Source organism: Eucyclogobius newberryi, unplaced genomic scaffold (assembly GCF_026437365.1).
Source record: "Eucyclogobius newberryi isolate DKJ021-1_F unplaced genomic scaffold, fEucNew1.0.hap1 SCAF_13, whole genome shotgun sequence".
Classification (NCBI taxonomy): domain Eukaryota; kingdom Metazoa; phylum Chordata; class Actinopteri; order Gobiiformes; family Gobiidae; genus Eucyclogobius; species Eucyclogobius newberryi.
In genome coordinates, this window is record NW_027315757.1 from 5,440,720 (window position 1) to 5,456,184 (window position 15,465).

At 43.5% G+C, this 15,465-nt stretch overlaps 1 protein-coding gene across 7 annotated transcripts in view; it reads left to right on the plus strand.

Annotated features, from left to right (window-relative positions):
• Window positions 1-15,209, plus strand: part of hoxb3a (homeobox B3a) — an 83,269-nt gene extending 68,060 nt beyond the window's left edge. For 4 of the 7 annotated variants that reach the window (XM_072442381.1, XM_072442379.1, XM_072442380.1 and 1 more), the window contains 3 exons: window positions 1,118-1,177; window positions 9,573-10,313; window positions 13,558-15,209. In XM_072442381.1, coding sequence (XP_072298482.1) covers window positions 9,734-10,313; window positions 13,558-14,384 — 1,407 coding nt within the window. In that variant the 5' untranslated portion in view covers window positions 1,118-1,177; window positions 9,573-9,733 and the 3' untranslated portion in view covers window positions 14,385-15,209. Of the gene's footprint in view, window positions 1-51; window positions 255-1,117; window positions 1,178-2,647; window positions 2,781-5,668; window positions 6,298-9,572; window positions 10,314-13,557 lie in introns of those variants that run through there. The other 3 variants (XM_072442383.1, XM_072442385.1, XM_072442384.1) reach the window with 3 other exon arrangements.
• The last annotated feature ends 256 nt before the right edge of the window (window positions 15,210-15,465 follow it).

The following is a 15,465-nucleotide window of genomic DNA, read 5'->3' on the forward strand; positions in this document are numbered from 1 at the left end:
CGCAACGAGTCCATTCACACAAGTCTTTGGCCCCACCGAAGAAGCTGCGGGTCCGGGGATAGACCTGCACCTCCGGGATGTGTTCGCGCGTGCTCCGGGGCTCACGCTTTGCTTATTTATGGGCGCTTGGAAACAGCTGGTCGTGTCCCGAGGCCGCTCCAAAAGTCTGGTTACGTTACAGCGCGTTTTGTAGGAGCTCCACTCGACTATCTCTGCGTGATTTATGATTATTGTGATTTAAGAGTGGACATGGGGTCAGTAAGCACGTCAGCTCATCTACTGGTGTCATATTTTATGCTCTATTTTATTTTATGGAGTCTTATTTCATTGTGTTATTGTAGTCTATTGCGCTTTGGCCTTTTTGGGGGAAACATAGCCTATTATTTGACCCACTGATTCTACGGGTTTTAAACGTGATTGCTTTACCACTAAAATTTAGATAATAATTCTCAATTAGTTATAGGCATATATTTTCTATGTGAAATATGAATAAGCTCTTAGCTTTACATTAAAAAAAATAAAAATAAACATTTAGGCATGTATTTAATAACAATCCTTACATGGAGTAATTTAACTTTCGTGTTTCTTGTCTTTATTTGTATTATTATTGTTTTTTTAATTATCATTTTGATTGTATTTATTAATGTTATCTCCTAATGTTGCGTCTTTTGCTTTTTGCGCGTAGTGATTTCATTGCATTACACCCGTTCTGTTTCGAATGACCTAATCTTCTCTTTATGATTGCATTTGGACATTATTGTTTGTATTTTCACATTATTAAATTAGCTCCACTCTGCATCCATAAAAAAAAAAAAATCTTCAAATTCTCTCACGTCCCCAAATGCTCCCGTTATTCGAAAGTAAAACCACTCAATTTGATCGGATGTAATGTGATCAGTGCAATCAATACGCGGAGGCCCATTCCCGGTGCTCTTCTGCCTTCCTCCTCTCCTCCCTCCGCGTGATTGTGGGTAATTTCGCTGGAGGAGGCCTGTCTGGGGCGGATAGGATTACACACACATGCACGGACTTTGGGATTTGGATCGGATTTTGGATACACGTTTTCGTATCCAACGTCTAACATCTTTTTCTTGTCCTTTTTTGTTTCGGTTCACAGTTTTCCGGAGCTTCCTGGTCACCTTTATCTCCATCTGAAGCAAAAACAAGGCATCTATCGGTAAGTAGTGATGTATGATGAAATTTGGGAATTCTAATTTTGGAAGTATTGTATTTTTAGTGTGTATTTCGCGTGTGGTATTGTTGTGTTTTTGTTTGAAGGTAAATGCAAGGGTTTATTTTTTTCACCCAGTATACTTTTTCCTTTCTGCTAGTAATTTCGTGGTTACGTTTTTGAGTAATTTGAAGAGCTATTGTATTTTTGGAGCATTTTAATTTATTTTTTTCCGTGTTACTTTGATAGTTGTGTCTTTTTTAGATTTTTTTTTATTTTTTTTAGCAAGTTTTGTGTTTATTTATCTTTTTCCCCCAAAAGTCTCCTTTGTTCATTCAAATTTATAAAACCCAGGCTATTTTTTTCTATTTAATATTTACGTTTAAATTCACTTGCTTCACGCACACACGGTCCTCGTCCGCGTCCTCTCTTTTCTTTTTCCGCGCTTTTTCTGCATTCATATATCAACCGTGTATATGACGTAATGTAAAAGTCAAGTGTGACCACGTGCTATCGTAATGTAATTGAGTGGTGGTGGTGGTGGTGGTGGTGGTGGTGTGGAAGGTGTGGTAGCTACAGCGGGTCAGTCCATCAAGACAGTTATTAAAACAACGCTTAATGTCCGCCAGAACTGCGCTAATGTTGGAAAAGTGAGGAGTAATGGCTGCTATAACAATAAAACAAGCAATAAAGTGGAGTGGAGACCCCCAAAAAATGTGAAAAGAAGAGATGAGAGAATTGGATTTGATTCCACAGTCAGAGGAAATTCCTTAGTGCCATCCTCACTGCTGGCCTAGTTTCTTTCTTTTTTTTCTCCTTTTTTCCCCCTTCAAATCCCAGGGGCGAAATGGGGGGGGGAATGCATTTCCAGTGAACGAAGGCTGCCTTGGAGCTCAGGAGAACGAGGGGAGTTGTGAAACCCAATACGCGTGACCCAGCAGCGTCTGTCATCCCATACCAAATCAAGAATAACTGCCGACTCCTTTTTTCTTTTCGTTTTTGTTTTACATGCACCGACGTGTTTTTGCGTGGAATCCTCTGCGTCTTCTTCCCAAAAACGGCGTAAAAAAACAGCTCAGCAAAACGCATTTAATCCCAAACCACAAAACAAGACAATTGATAGAATAGATCTTGCAGACGGAGACGGTTTTGGCCTCCTTCTCTTCTTTTGTCAAGCGCCACCTACACGGAGCCATCTTCGCGTTTCAGCAGCACCCCGCAGTCCCATATCTGTTTTTAAGTCTCCCCGTCCCGCACACAAACACACACACACACACACACACACACACACACGCGCGCGCGCGCGCGCGACGCTGCTGTTGCTGCGAAGTCATAAATCTCACGTAGCCATAAACGACAGCGTGGCGTCCTGAATAATAAAAATAGGGGAGGAAAAGAGAGAGGGAGAGAGAGCGGCTCTGAGATGGCACAGGTGATATGCGTGCGTATTTGTACGTCAGCGTTCAGGGTTTTGTTTGCAGTTATTGGGTAGTTCTTGGTCTCCACGTTTGTTCCGTGTGTTCGGATGGAGTTTGGGGCCTTCCTCGCCGCCTGCTGCTCTCCTTCACGCGTTATGGCTGTCTCCCCAAAGATTTCCAATACAAACACGGTATGTTGTTGCGTTTTTGGGTGGGTTCTGAAAGTGCAGGAAGTGTTGGAACAAGTCTTTGGTCTGTGGACCGGACAGGAGAATACAGATGGTGAAAAGTTAAAAGTGTTGTGGGAAGAATTTGATCATAGCTGCTGACCTCATGCTATGTGTATGCGAGGTATTTGACTGGAATGCGTTTACATTATCGGTGTTGCCAGTTATATCTGTTAGATACTTTGAAGTAGTTGAGTAGCTTTTTAGAGAAACTATTACAAAGAATAGCCGGGACATACTTAAATATATTTTGAAGTAACAATGATCTAGCATGCGTCTTTTTTTATGCAAATACAGTGGCAAAACCTATGTTTAGGTTTTGGAGTTGAACAGTTGTTACAAAAAGTTACATCCCATAAATGACTGGGTAATGCTCTGTACTATTTTCACTTTTACTTACTATTGGTTATGTATAGTTTTGAAGTTACTGCACTTTTATTTGAATACTTGTTTGGCTACTTTACACTTATATCAGCTCTCAGTGGCCTAATTTTTGTTAGATAAAGACATTGTAGACATTGCACTTACTTTGGATTAAACCATTTCTCTTATATTAAGTTTGCTCTGTTTTGCTGTGTGTTATTAATGCTCTTGCTTCAACTTTACATTTGTGTTTGTTTGTTCAAATATTTAGCATTGATCATTGGGTTAATATGGTTCTTATCTTACATGTTTTATGCTTATGGACTGTATGTAGTATTTGGTGTAATGAATTGGAGTAGTGTTAGTAGTGGCAGTTGTAGTAAATTTACATTTCAGATATATTATTTGTGTTTCTTTCCTTGTATTTTTTGTCATAATATTGCTAGTAGTTGACTACTACTACTACTACTGTTATGTTATGATGGAATATTTTGTAGTATTAATCTGCTGGGTTTGTGCACGTTTGATTTATTGGTCATTTTACAATAACTGCACCTTTAAAAAAGCAAAAACAAAACTTAATTCAACTTATTGCACAATCGGTATATACCTAATTAATACTTTAACTCCTTCATTATAATTACTAAGACTTAATTATTCTCAGTAAAATATATATCAATTATGATTTAAGTATTAGTTCATGATTTAAGGCTAATTAATGTGTACTCATTATAAAGTAATGTCGGTTTATTGTCTAGTTACTTATTTTATTGGCTGAATTTCTACTCGCCGCGTTCTGGTTGGCTTATGTTATGACACGTGACTTCCAGGCTTCTTAAAGCGAAATGCATGGCCATAACTAAGTATTGACAACTTTCATTTCATAATTCTCGGACCATAAACTCATTTAAACAGTTAAGATTGTTCCATAACCTGCGGCAGCTGAAATGTGCCAGTATATCCTGCACAAACATCTTTGGAATGTGTGAGATAAGAAGGAATTCCATCCAAATGCAAGTTGGGAACTACATTTTCTAAAACACGTTTTCATATTTGATAGCGATTAATAACGTTTGAAATACATTGCCCACAAGAATCCAACACCAAATCGTCACCAAAAGCTAAATACATCAACATATTCCCCAGTGAATGAGCTAAAGTGAAGCTAATGCCCGTGCGTAAACATGAGGCAGAACGTAACAACCCGTTATATGGGCGTGTTCTTGTTATGAGCATGTTAATGGGCCAATAAAGGCAAGTATTATGAATTTATAGCATATGATTCCTGTTGTGGCGCTTGTTGTGCTACATGGCCTACAGCTACATGCACCCCGTGACCGTGTAACTCAATCTGTGTGAAGTGCGCGCTCCACGAACCAGCTAGTGTGCTCTGGAATGGGCATGTAGCCTATGCAAAGCTAAGATGTTCAAAAGAAGATCTGAGTTATTTTACAGGAGAGAAAACACTTATAAATTGCTTATCATAACTAAACTTGGACCAAACGTTCATTTTATTCTTTTCCTGACAGGATCTATTTATGTAAAGTAGAAATGTGACTTTAAGTGCCATATGTTTTTTTAAATGATTTTCAAACCCATTGCCAATATCAATTATACTTACATATACACTATAAGCATTTCGAGAAGAAAAAGTTGATGAATATGTTTTTAAATAGGCCTATTGATCACTTGACTCAGATTCCATCCAGATTTGACAACAAACATATTTTCTGACCTTTTAAATATGAATTCATCCAAATAAAGTCGTTTTCACTCGTTTGGGATTGTCAAATAATAGTTTTCCTGACATTACAGGAGTTTTGGCTCAGTGTACAACAATGGTTGCTAGGTAACAGTTATGGAACAGTGTGACAAAAAGCAAGACTAGAATCATGGAAAAAATGGCTAAACTGAGATAACAGCTGTAACATTTTAATAGTCTTGAATGTACTTATGTCGACTATGTTTTACTCAAATGAGTCCACCCACATATAGACCTTTAAGATGTTATTTTTGGACATTTTAAAATAGTATGGGTGCTGTTAAAATGATTAACTTTCAATTACTCTAAAGTGATTTGAATAGGCAATACAAATTCAATAGATAAATCTCACCATAAGCTTTCACTTGATTTATATGACTCAAATCTGGCCCTAAATGTTCCTTTCACGCCCTTTAAACTCTCAGCCTTCTAAACGAGCTCTCCTGTGTCAGTGTGAAGCGCGCGAGTGAGTGACGTTGAGCGCTTTGACGAGCTCCCCACGTCAAGTTAAACCCCTCAGCCGTTGTCTTCTCTGGTGTAAACACAAGCAACCATGGAATACTAACCGACTATCACCGCTGCTGCTGCTGCCAAACCTGGAGAGAGGAGACGGTCAGACACTGAGCAGAATGAAGGAGAGACGCGTTTGGACGGCGACGGAGCTCCGGGGAAGCATTAAGCGACGCGTTTGAGGGCCCATTGTTACCGAAGCCGAAGATCAGAAGGACAGGACGGCAAGGAGAGGAACGCGGTGCGGTGCTGCTGGAGGGTGGAGGTGGCGAGGAGAACGGCAGAGGCGAAGGAGAGGGTGGGGGACGCGCAGGCAGGCAGCTCTGGTTCCCCCGGTTAAAAAAATAATAATACAACAACCAAAAAAAAAAACACAGCTCTCGTTCTGCTTGCGCGCTGAAGCTAGCCTCCACCACCATTGCACCCAGCAGCTATCTCCAAAAAGCTACAACAACAACAAACCCAGCTGCGGCGGCCCCCCCTTCGCTCATCACCCTGCCGCTGCTGCCCGCTGCCGTTGATGCGCCTCGGCGTGCGGGGGGGAAGCCGAGCCGTGCACCACCAGCCAGCAGCAGCAGCAGCAGCAGCAGCCGCCGCTCCGTGGATGTTGTGGAACCGTATACAAACACGCTGGAGCTGCTGCATTATTGGTGAAGAGAAAGGAAGGAGGACGCAACAACGACGCATGGAAAAAGGAGATTAATTTGATTTTTTGTGGGGGGTTGTTTTGAACATTTTGTGAACTGGCGATGTGGTGTCAGCGCCGGCGTGGGTTGGACCGGCACCAGCAGCAGCAGCAGCAGCAGCAGCAGTGGAGGAGAAGCTAAAAGGCGACACCGGGGAAAGGTAATGTGTATAGGCCAAAGCAGTGTGGAGAAGAGAACAACAAGGCTTTCTTTATATATATATGCGCGGCGTGTTTCTGTTCTGTGCCACGCCGGTGATTTATGGCCCGTATGACTTCAATCCCGGTTCAAGAAGAGTTCACACAACGCTGTAAGCTGTGGCTGCCCCCCCCCCCCCCCCCCCTCCCTCCCTCTTCCACCCACTCCGGCCTTCCATCTTTTGCACCGACACAATACAGCCTCCTCACGTATTCATTATCGTTTCCAATATTCTCCTTTGTTTCTGCACAAAAATGGGCACGTTTTACGCACGCCCCCCCCCCCCCCCCCCCTCCCTTAACGTGTTTCCGTGCGCGTTTATGCTTCACGTCCATGTCCATGCTTGCGTCTGTTAATGGCACAAGGAATGCTGGGAAAGTTAATGCACTCGTCTCTATCCCCGGATATAGGCGCCATTTGTAACGTAATATCACCGGATAACGGGCAGACGCGCACAGACAGACAGACAGTGGACACCGTTCTGTCTGAAAACTGTTTCGGTGCCTGCTCTGCTCTCACGGCGGCGCAAGTGGATCACTCAGGGAAAAAGAGGGAGGGAGGGTGAAGTTGGTGATTGTGTTATTAGTGGTCTTTCTTTTTTCTTTCTTTTTTTTACAGGCGGGGGTAAAAGCACGACTTGTCCCGTTTAATGGCCAAACAAGATATGATTTAATAAGATATTCCGCCTCCAACTCTAGTACTCCAGAGCGCGGCCCCTTGCTATTCCTCAGAGTAAATCATTAGGATTCCAGCGTGTCGAGGAGAAAGATAAATGGCTGACATGTGTGACGTGCTGAGAGCTGCAGGACGCGGCTGGCATGGCTCCTTCTTCAAACGAAACAATAGTCAAGGAGTCGTCTCTTAATTGACCTATCCAACGCATAATGAGTGGTGTTTTTATAATAATTAACCAGCTAATGATTTGAATGGCACAATGAATGGACTGTTGCCCATTTTCTTTGATAAATACGCTTCTTGTTTTTTGTTTCTAAATCGCGTTATCGTGTAACATATTATACTACTGACATTTGTACTTTTCGTGGGGTTCAGAGTGGTGAAAATCTAGCTTCGTTTCCATAGCAATTAACAATTCAAAACAAAAGTAAGATATCTCTTTGGATTGGGGAATTTTGAATCATTCTGTTGGATATTCTGTGCGTAAAACTCGATGTGTTTCGTGCGTAATACGCCACAAATCATCGATTAGAATAGATGGACAACAAAACGGCATCCATGGATGTTCATAGTGTTGTGTGATGTGATGTATTATTTGCTAGACCACAACACACAATGCATAAATAATAATAGTAATAACTCTTGTTTTGAATTGGTTTCAAAAATGTTCTTTCTTGGCGCGTTAATGGCTTTGCTTTTCTGCCTCTTCGCCTCATCTGGACGTGTTATCTGTACAAATGAAAGCCAGGTTGACCACGGCTGCTAGCCAGGCCCACCCTCAACTCCAAAGCACTGATAGCGCGGCTCCTAAAAGGGAGTTCTTTGCTCCCAGGGGCCCCCACCACCACCACCGGTTAAAGCCCTGCGTGCACTGCTGTGGCCGCGGCCGCTCGACCCTGATGGATGGATGGATCAGTGAGACGTGAAGCTGCTCCTTCCGCCATTTCTCTCTCCACTTTCCCACCCTCCCTCCTTCCCCTGTCTTATTTTCCTCTTCTTCTTTTTTTTTCGTGAGAACTTAAATATTCTGGGGCAGATTGGAAAGAAAAGATGGCTATGATAACTGGGGGTTCGTTTTGATTATTCGTCTTGTTTGTGCTAATTGATTTTTGTTTTACTATTTACCAGCTTTTCACCCGGTTTGCTCATATTTACATTTTTTCATATTTTCATTTTCACGTGGTATCTTTAAATAGCGAATCTAAATTGTTCGTTCATAATTCAATCTATTTATCCAAGGCACTTTATTCAGCCCGTGAAGCATATTTTGATAAATTGAACGTTTGCAAAATGCGGCACAAAACACCAAAACAATAGCCAATCTACTTCTGCATGTGAAAAAAAAATCTAAATCAAACCAGTAAAACAAAACATAAGCAATAAAAAAAGTGCCGACACACGATCTATTTTATCCATCGATCTTCGTTATTAAAATGAGCAGACCGTTTTTAGATCTAGTTTAATTGTGCTGTTTTGTGCATCTGGAGAGGCCTGGCACGTTACGCGGCGCAGTCAGATTACGTCTTTGTGGAGCGGAGACGTGAGTGAGCTAAAAGGCACAGACAGAGGCCTGAGGTTGACACAAAAATATATAGGCTACAATACAAACAACTTATATCAGTCCAGTCCCGTCAGCAGCGGCGGCAGCGCGGTCCCAGCGCCGTTACGCACGCAAAACGGATCACAACAAGCACGTGTTGTACATATCAGATTTGTTTCCACTTCCACTGATTTTATAACCTTCATTATTGTTGTTCTTGCATTATATTTGGCACTCTAAACATTATTATTAAACATACTTGCCATTAAGAATTGATAAATAATGAGCAGGGTTTGTGTTGCAATTGCTCAACGGCTGAAAACATATTCATGAATTCCTGGTAGAGGACTTTTTCTCCATTAAATAATATTTTGTTTTAAATTGTTATTCACCATGACATAATCATTTTTGAAACATGGATAGGCTTTTATCTCTGCATATATATGCATATATGAAATTTAAATTAGTGAAATATATATGTCGTATAATATGTTTGTATAATCGTTTTACGTGGCGTATATGTTTTTATTTATTCATATTTGCAAAAATCCCCTGATCCTTGGTCACACGTAATTTAAAAAATAAATAAATCAATAAAAGATTGGCTGATAAGAATAAACAAAGACAAATAGCAAGAGTGATTAATAAATGGAGAGGGATTCTTTATTTGGATGTTGGAGGGATGTAGAGTTTTTTATGTATTTTCATTTATTGAAAAAAAAAATCTTGGCCCATAAACCAGGAGCAGGCGGTTTCAGCAGCAGCAGCAGCAGCAGCTTTGCCCTCCTCGTGCCCCCATCTTGGAGGAGCATCTGCAGGCTGTGCTCTCGGGTCCTCAGGGGGGAGGCGGAGGTATAGGGAGGGGGTGAGGGAGTGTGAGCGAGCGAGCGAGTGAGTGAGGGGAAAGAAAAGAGCTGGTTTCTATTCATGTCACGACGCCTTTCATTTGAGGAAGATGGATTTATCTCTTTCTCATTTTCCTTCACCTTCCCCCTCTCTTTCTCCCTTCTTTCTCTGCGCAGGTCAGATTGCAAGGGACCGTTGGAGAGGCACCGTCACGTGACCCCCGGTACCAAATGGTCTTCCGGGAGTGGCGCACAGCAAGGACCGGAGCAGCACAAGCAGAAGCCCCTCCCCACCTCCTCACCCTCTCCTCTTCGTGTCCTCCTCCTTCTTTGCAAACATGCAGAAGACCTCCTACTACGACAACTCCTCCTCCACGTTGTTCGGAGGCGGGTACACATCCTACCAGGTGCCCGGGGCTGGGAGCGGTGGCGGAACAGCGGTCCAGGCTAACGGCTACGTGGGAGGCGGGTACGAGGGTCCGGTGCCAGTGTCGCATCACCAGGCGGGCTTCCAGTCTAACGCCCTTCTGGAGGTGGAGTCGTACCAGCGCGCCGCCTGCTCTCTGCAGGCTTTAGGCGGCGGAAACGGTCACCAAGCGAAGAGTAAAGAGTTGAACGGTAGCTGTATGGGCCCGCAAGTCTCGCCGCCACTACCGTCTAACACTACGAGTAATGGCAGTGGTCAGCAGACAGGCGCTACAGGGGTAGTCACTTCAGTAAATGCGAAAGTGGCGGCTGCATCGGCGGTGTCGGTGAAAAGTGTGTCGAACTCAAGCTCCTCCACGGCATCGTCCACCTCATCGTCGTCCTCACTGCCCCCGAACCCGACCATGGCCAAGCAGATCTTCCCTTGGATGAAGGAGAGCAGGCAAAACACCAAGCAGAAGAACTGCTCGCCCAGCAGTACAGTTGCCAACGGTGCGTGAGCAGATGACACATAAGCACAACATGTACATAAGCACTAGTAATGTTTGAAAGCCTGGTTCTTCAGGCCAAAACTACATATTGCCTCTGCCGGAGATTTGAGGCAGAAAAAGGAGAAAATACAAATATTGGTCAGATTTTTTTGACCAACTGACAAGTTTTTTCCCAATTTAGTTCCTAGGTTTTTTATTAAGCTCCTGTCATTAGGCCCCTGTGAAAAAACATAAAATGTGTCGTACAGGTGAGCCCCCCTAAATAACTTTTAAAAATCTCAGTAGGACTGTTCAATTTAATGAATGGTAGGATCTGGATACTAAAGATAAGCATGTATCCACAATTAGACTTTAAAAATGGGTTTGATTGTCAATTGAATATATAATGAGTGAAATAACTCTGACATCAAGGGGTTTATTGAGTGGAGAATGCTGTTAATCCCAAAACGAGACTCTTAACCAAAGAAGAAAGTCAAGATAACCATGATTATTCAGATCACAATATATAGATCTTTCACAATTGCTATGTTTTTCAAGTAAATCATATTGCTACAGAAAATATCTTAACAATAATACTAATAAATACAGTGAAATGTGTCGAAAAGAAGTCATTGAAAAAACTACTAGTCACATCCTGGTTTAATCCTGGTAAATTTACATAAATTACTTTGTTTTAGGGCAGTTCTGTCAAATGTTGATTAGCAAACCGGGACCAAACCCCCCATAACCAAATAACCTTTTCCAGAACTTAATCCCAGTCCTACCCCAAACCTTATTGTGATATATATCAGATATCAAACATACCCACCAACGCAGAAGTGGGTTGGGCCTTATGGAGGGCCTTACATCATCATTGGGAAAATGCTCCTCAACATTCCAAACTTTGGAGCAGAACTTTGTTGTTTCGCTCAGATTAACTTTATACAGCAAAGATAGAAAGTCATTTCTGTGTGTGACCCCAGAGTGTGTATCACTGCTAAATGTGTGCATAGCTGCTGTGTTATGTTGTGTATTTGCTAATATTCTGCTGCTTTTTTTTATGTGGGTTACAAACTAAATATTAAGCAAAGTTGTAGTTGTTTTTATTTGTGTTATTAAAAAATGTCATTTCTCACATTTGACATTCAAACATTTAACCACGTACAAACTTGAATAATAATAACTGACATTTGTTAAGGATTTACGCACCGTCTTGGCTTTTGTTTCTATGGACATGTGTTGATCTGTCCCCCTCACCACTGTCCCCATATCTGCTCCTCTTTTCATCACCTCTATCTCTCGCTTTATCCTTGACTCTCCGTCTCTTCCTCTTCTCTCCCTCTCTCTCTTTCCTTATCACATCTATTGCTCACTCGCCGGAGGCTCCGTCTCTGTCTCTCTCTCTCACACACTTAGCTGACCACACTGCTCTGGTGCTGGTGTAGAAGTACCTGGAAGAAAGTAGAACAGAAAGTGAAATGTATAGATCAAATATTAGAGAATGGAAAAACAGACTGCAAACGACATTGTTGTCTAGCTGCATATGCTCTGTGCAGTTCTAAATCAGCGTTGAGGTTCTAACTAATATTTAAACTCGCTTCAGTAGTGTTTAGTTTCATTCATGTTTGAGTAATCCTGTCTGTCTCCCTCTGCAGAACTCACAACACTCTGTGATGTGCTTATTTTTTTTCTGTTTAGTTCAGTGCTCCGATTTTACTCACTAAAGCCACCTTTCTACTGGCTTTGGTACCAAGACGGTTTGGCATAATCGGTTTGGTTAATGCAGGTCATCCACATTTATGTCACTTCTCTTTATGTAATGGGCCAAAGCCCTCAAATGGGCGACCCAAAAGGGTTTCTACAGTATTAAATGAGCCACTCCAAAGTGAACCAGTGCAAACAAGGCTTCTGACACTGAGGAGTGACGCTAAATGAGGCTAAAAACAACAACTGCTTATTTCAAAGTTGAGAAACAATATAGTGAAGCAATTTGAGAGCTGACATGAAAAGCTGAAATTAATTTTCGGAAGAAATGGATGGGCTTTAAAAAGACGTGTCTCCATGGAGATGCAAGTCAGTTACAAGTCAGATCTGTGAAGAGATGATGAACCCACATACACTAAGAAAACTTGTTTTTTAAGGTATTGTTGAACTCTAAAACACATGAAAAGGCATAAATGAAAGCACGGCATTTAAGTTTAATGCCATGTTGTGGAATATTCCAGTTTATGTAGGTCGTTTTTGGCCAAGATTGCTTTTTCTTTTCATGAATGAAACAAAATACAACTCCAGGATTTTAAAGCTCAAAATTGTATTCGTTTTAATTGCCTCGTATTATTTCTGTCTTATATATTCTTCTCTATATTTTGTACACTGTAACCATTGCACCAAACCCAGCAGCTGCTCCGGGAAGGAAGATATTAACCCGAGACCGATTCAAATGTCGCGTTCGATAACACGCAAACGGAGCAGACATCTTCAAATATGAGATATGACCAAATGAACAGCAAATAGTGCTGCTCGATGGCGTTAATATAATCTTCACGTCTGATAAAGCAAATCGCAGAGTGAGGTTTCAAATGGGAGATTAAAACGGCGCCACGGTGAATCCGTCAGGTGTGGAGAGCGCGTATGTGACAGCTGCTTTATTGATGAGGATTTGAAACAATTACTTTATGAAATGTCAGGCAGAAAGGTGATCGGAGGGTCGAGTCGGGGTCCAGAGAAGCGGCATGTGATAAAATGATGAGGGGGAAAAGGTGTTTTGTGCACAGGCTAATTATCATGTAAATAGAGTTGGAGTAATATACAATTGTGTTATTTGTGCCAAATATTGCAATTGAGAACATGAGCTGATCCTCTCTCTTTCCCTGAGCCTGTGGAGCTGAGGGGCCTTGTCTTCAGCCCACATGTAATGCTGTGCCCTGGGCCATGCTCACTGCGCGCCTCTTAATAACTGACACTTTTATGAAGTGTTGACAACTAATATCAGCCATAATTCAGCTGTGCCTGGACCCCTGCTGCTTTATTAACAGCCAGAACGCCCAGGTCTCCCTCAGCGGTGAGCTTCTGTTCTGTAGCTCACCCCAGGCTCCTATATACATGCACTTCAACTCTTATCTTTCTTATCATAATTCTTTAGTCTTATGACATTTGCTTTGGTCAAATGTCCTGATTATGTTTGACACAGGTTAACCAGAAGCTCTTGTTATGTTCTGTGTGTGTACATACTGTTATTGAAGCATGTGTTGTGCTTGTGTGCCCAGCCTCCGCAGCAGCAGGAGACAGTGCCAGTCCTGGAGAGAAGAGTCCCACAGGAAGCTCCTCTGCCTCGTCCAAGCGGGCACGGACGGCCTACACCAGCGCTCAGCTGGTGGAGCTGGAGAAGGAGTTCCACTTTAACCGTTACCTGTGCCGGCCGCGCCGCGTGGAGATGGCCAACCTGCTCAACCTGTCCGAACGCCAGATCAAGATCTGGTTCCAGAACCGCCGCATGAAGTACAAGAAGGACCAGAAATCTAAGGGCCTGAGCTCCAGCTCCGGGGGCCCGTCCCCCACCGGCTCTCCCCCCCTCACCATGCAGTCCACGGCCGGCTTCCTCAACTCCATGCACCCCATGGGTGGAGGCTACGATGCGCCGTCCCCCCCGTCTTTCAGTAAGCACCAGGGAGTGTCTTACTCCATGTCCACTGCCTACTCCAACGTCCCCATGAAGGGCTGTCCCCCCCAGCAGAAGTACGGAGCCCCGGATCCGGACTACGACCCCCACCCACACCACGGATTAGTACAGACCAACAGCGGCGGCTACGGCACACCCACCAACATGCAGGCCAGCCCGGTGTACGTGCAGGGCGGCGGCTACGTGCAGGAGCCCATGGTGGGGTCCGGGCCCTCTATGTACGGTCTCAACCACCTGGGCCCCACGCCCCCCCTTCACCAGACCATGGACTATAACGGAGCAGGGCCCATGGCCAACCAGCACCATGTGGGCGGGGCATGTGACCCCCCCACACACCCCACCTACACCGAGCTGTCGGCGCACCACTCGTCTCAGGGCAGAATCCAGGAAGCACCCAAGCTCACGCACCTGTAGCAGGTTTGACTCACCTGTAGGACATAGACTGTCAGACTGTAGCAGCGCAGAGACAGAGGGCGCACCAGGGGGCGCTGTGCTCTGAGGGAGCTGTAAACACTGCCACAATGGCCCTCATCACAACACGTGGAGGTTTATAATGCCTTGTACTGCCCTTCCATCTTTGGAAACACCTCAGATCAAACCCTGTAAGTCATTTAAGACATGTACTGTGTTGACTCGAGCACAGACAAGCTCCTGGGGCAGTGAGGCATGAGAGGAGGAGGATCGAAGGTGCACATCGACGCTCCTCCTCCCTCTGCCCTCTGCTGATGTCCCTCAGCTCATCCACTCCCAGATCTCATCATCTCATCATTAGCTCAAAAAAGCACAGAACAGAAACCCAACAGACTGCAGACGTCTTCGTTTGCTAACACAGCTCCGAGCCAGACCCCGCCTCCTCCTTCCTCCTAAATTACATACTTGAGATTTTAATGGCCACTTAACGACATGCTTAGATTTACGGCACGCTGGCGCTCTCCTCTTGTTCAGGCTGCATACGCGCTTGTCAGGACTCCATGCTCTGCCCCCCTCAGACCCCCCTGAGACCCCCTCAGACCCAGCATGAGACCCCTGGATGCTCCTCTCGCTCTGTCTCTGCCCTCACTCTACCTGGTAAAAGTAAATCTTTGGCTTGAGTTGTGTGAACGCCCAGCAGTGCGGCGCGCCTTCTTATGGTACGGCATGGTTCAGTCAAATGAAATCAGAATAACGATTGGGAAACATTTTTGGCACATATATGGTATTGATTTCGTTCATGTGATATCGAACGATTCTCAAGAAACTCAAATACTAATAATAATAATTGATACTGGCATACGTTCTTCACTAATTTGTTGCTTAAAGATTATTTTTGTACATTGGTTTGTATAAATGAACTGAGCTGAAATATTTGTTCACTGAAGCATCAAAAAGTTGACTTAATTGGTGGCCACTAACAGAACTGAATATGTTGTTCTGAAGTAACTTTTATACCTCTATTGTTATTGGTCAACTCTCTGCAAATGTTTAAGATGAGATAAGAGAGCCATTATTTGTCCCA